This window comes from Rhagoletis zephyria, unplaced genomic scaffold, assembly GCF_001687245.7.
Source record: "Rhagoletis zephyria isolate East Lansing unplaced genomic scaffold, Rhagoletis_zephyria_1.1 Rzeph_scaffold_43408, whole genome shotgun sequence".
In the NCBI taxonomy this organism is placed as follows: Eukaryota; Metazoa; Arthropoda; class Insecta; order Diptera; family Tephritidae; genus Rhagoletis; species Rhagoletis zephyria.
In genome coordinates, this window is record NW_016200463.1 from 127 (window position 1) to 2,539 (window position 2,413).

The window sequence follows — 2,413 nt, forward strand, 5'->3', positions numbered from 1 at the left end:
ATGTGCGACACGGCGTATGAATCATGCAAATATGTTAAGATTAGAAAAAAACATTAATACAATTCAACCAATACTTTCATATACAAATTTTCTTACTAAAAATATCAAGAGACCAACTATTTAATTAAAGTGCCCAGTAAATTAGTTAAGCTTAATTCAGAACTTGCCACTTACTTACTTATCATTAATAAATATCTATTTTTTCTACATAGAGATGAACATGAAGAGGAAGCTGAGGCTGTATTGCGCGATAAGAGCTCGCAGCATATCAAACCCATTCTGGATGAACTTATAAAAACAGAGGAGACTTATGTGGAGAATTTGCGCATTGGTCTGGAGAATTATGGAAATATATTTGCACGAAAAGACCTGCCCATTGGATTGCGTGGCAAAAAATATGTGCTGCTTGGTAATATTGGTCAGATCTACGAATTCCATTTGGAGGAATTTCTACCAATGTTGCACGCGAACAGAAGAGACTTGAAGCGAATATTTGATGAATTTCAGCACTACATTGATGTAAGTCTTGAAGAGATTAAAAATAAAAGAGACAAAGCAAGTACAAAAAAATTGTACCAGCTTCTGTGAATTTTATAGCATTATATATATCCAGTTGAGGACCTGATGATCTTCGCTTTCCCTTAATACAAAAATTTCGGAAATCGGATTGGAAATGTAGGAGTTATTTGACATTTTAGGCTCGTGGGAGCGGTCTCGATGCTTTCAACCGCCCCTGCCACGCCCATTTAGTGATCTGATAGGTCCAAACCACCTACTAAAACACCGCCATGCTCTGCCCTTTCTGCTGATACCAAAAATTCCGAAATCCGTTCAGAAATGTAGGAGTTATAGGACATTTTATGCCCGGCGGCACCCTTTCTGCTGGTTTATGGGCGCCTGGTGCCTCAGATAGAATTTGCCATGGGGAAATCGGATGCCATCCTGAATGCAGGGTGACTCGTTTCCTCCTACTAATTTGCTACAAACATACAGAGAATGCACTGAGGACGTTTTAAGTCCTTTCATCGCCCATGCCACGCCCATTTGAGAACCGCCGTGATCCAAGACATCTAGGGTCACACCGCCTTGCCCTGCTCTTTCTCTTGATACCAACATTTCCGAAATCAGTTCGGAAATGTAGGAGTTATTTGACATTTTAGGCTCGTGGGAGCGGTCTCGACGTTTTCCTCCGCCCCTGCCACGCCCATTTCAGGATAAGATAGGTCCAAACCACCTACTAACACACCGCCATGCTCTGCCCTTTCTGCTGATACCAAAAATTCCGAAATCGGTTCAGAAATGTAGGAGTTATAGGACATTTTATGCCCGGCGGCACCCTTTCTGCTGGTTTATGGGCGCCTGGTGCCTCAGATAGAATTTGCCATGGGGAAAACGAGATTCGGATGCCATTCTGAATGCAGGGTGACTCTTATGTTTAGTTTTTAGTCCTTATAATTTTTAGTAGCATTTTTTTTGGTGCATGCAGGGTGACTCCTGCGCTTAATTATTCAGCCTTGATAATTTTTAAGTTGTATACTTACTATGTATATTTTATCGGCATTTTTTTTTTTTTATTTCGAGTGAAAATTTTCAAGTAGTTTTCGATAAAAAATAAAGCTTAATTTTCTAATAACTTTATTTTTATTTTTACAGAAAAATTTGTTCTATTGCTACGTCATATTTACAATGAACAAACAACGCTCGCTCAAATTATGTGATACCTATAAAAATTATTTTAAGGTGAGGATCAAGAGAGCATTCGTATAAAAAATACAATTTTTAAGGCAAATACATATTTAATTCAAAATCAATCCCTTTCAGCGCATACAAAACGAGTTGGATGACAAGTTGGGCATTAATAGCTTCCTGGTCCAGCCCATACAGCGAATGGCTCGATATCCGCTGCTGCTGCAACAATTTATCACGGTGAGTTTGAGGAGAGAACTGTAAGAAAAAAAAATAGTTCCGGTACATTAGATATAGGGTGTGAGTTCGGTATGAATAAATAAAAAATAATTTTTTAAGATAAAATATTTTTGTATAACAAATTGAACAAAAGATAGATTTGAATGGCCTCAAATTTAACTTTTTGACTCTTCATATGTCGACCATATTCTAGTCTCTTTTCCTCTCTCTGTTTCCTTTCAGACCCTCTTCAAGCACCGCGACTTCGAAATCAAGCCACTGCTTGAGTCCTGCTGTCGGCTGGAGAAGAAAATGCGCACACTGCTCACCACAACCAACGAATCGGAAGTAATTAACGACATAATCGAGTGCAATGAGGTTAGTATTTAGTTAGTCGATTTTCACTCGTATCTACAAATATCTTTTAACGCCCTTCTTTTTTTGCCTCCCCTTATTCCGCAATTTAGTTCAACGTCTTTCATCAGGGCAAATTCCGCAAGGTCAGCGA

At 38.8% G+C, this 2,413-nt stretch overlaps 1 protein-coding gene across 1 annotated transcript; it reads left to right on the top strand.

Annotated features, from left to right (window-relative positions):
- Positions 1-212: 212 nt before the first annotated feature.
- On the top strand, positions 213-2,408 carry LOC108355209 (rho guanine nucleotide exchange factor 25-like; the record flags this gene model as incomplete). The annotated part of the gene is made up of 5 exons (XM_017606380.1): positions 213-519; positions 1,654-1,740; positions 1,822-1,926; positions 2,149-2,283; positions 2,373-2,408. Coding segments are annotated over 5 exons (670 nt in total), but the record flags the coding sequence as incomplete, so codon positions are not given.
- Positions 2,409-2,413: the final 5 nt, after the last annotated feature.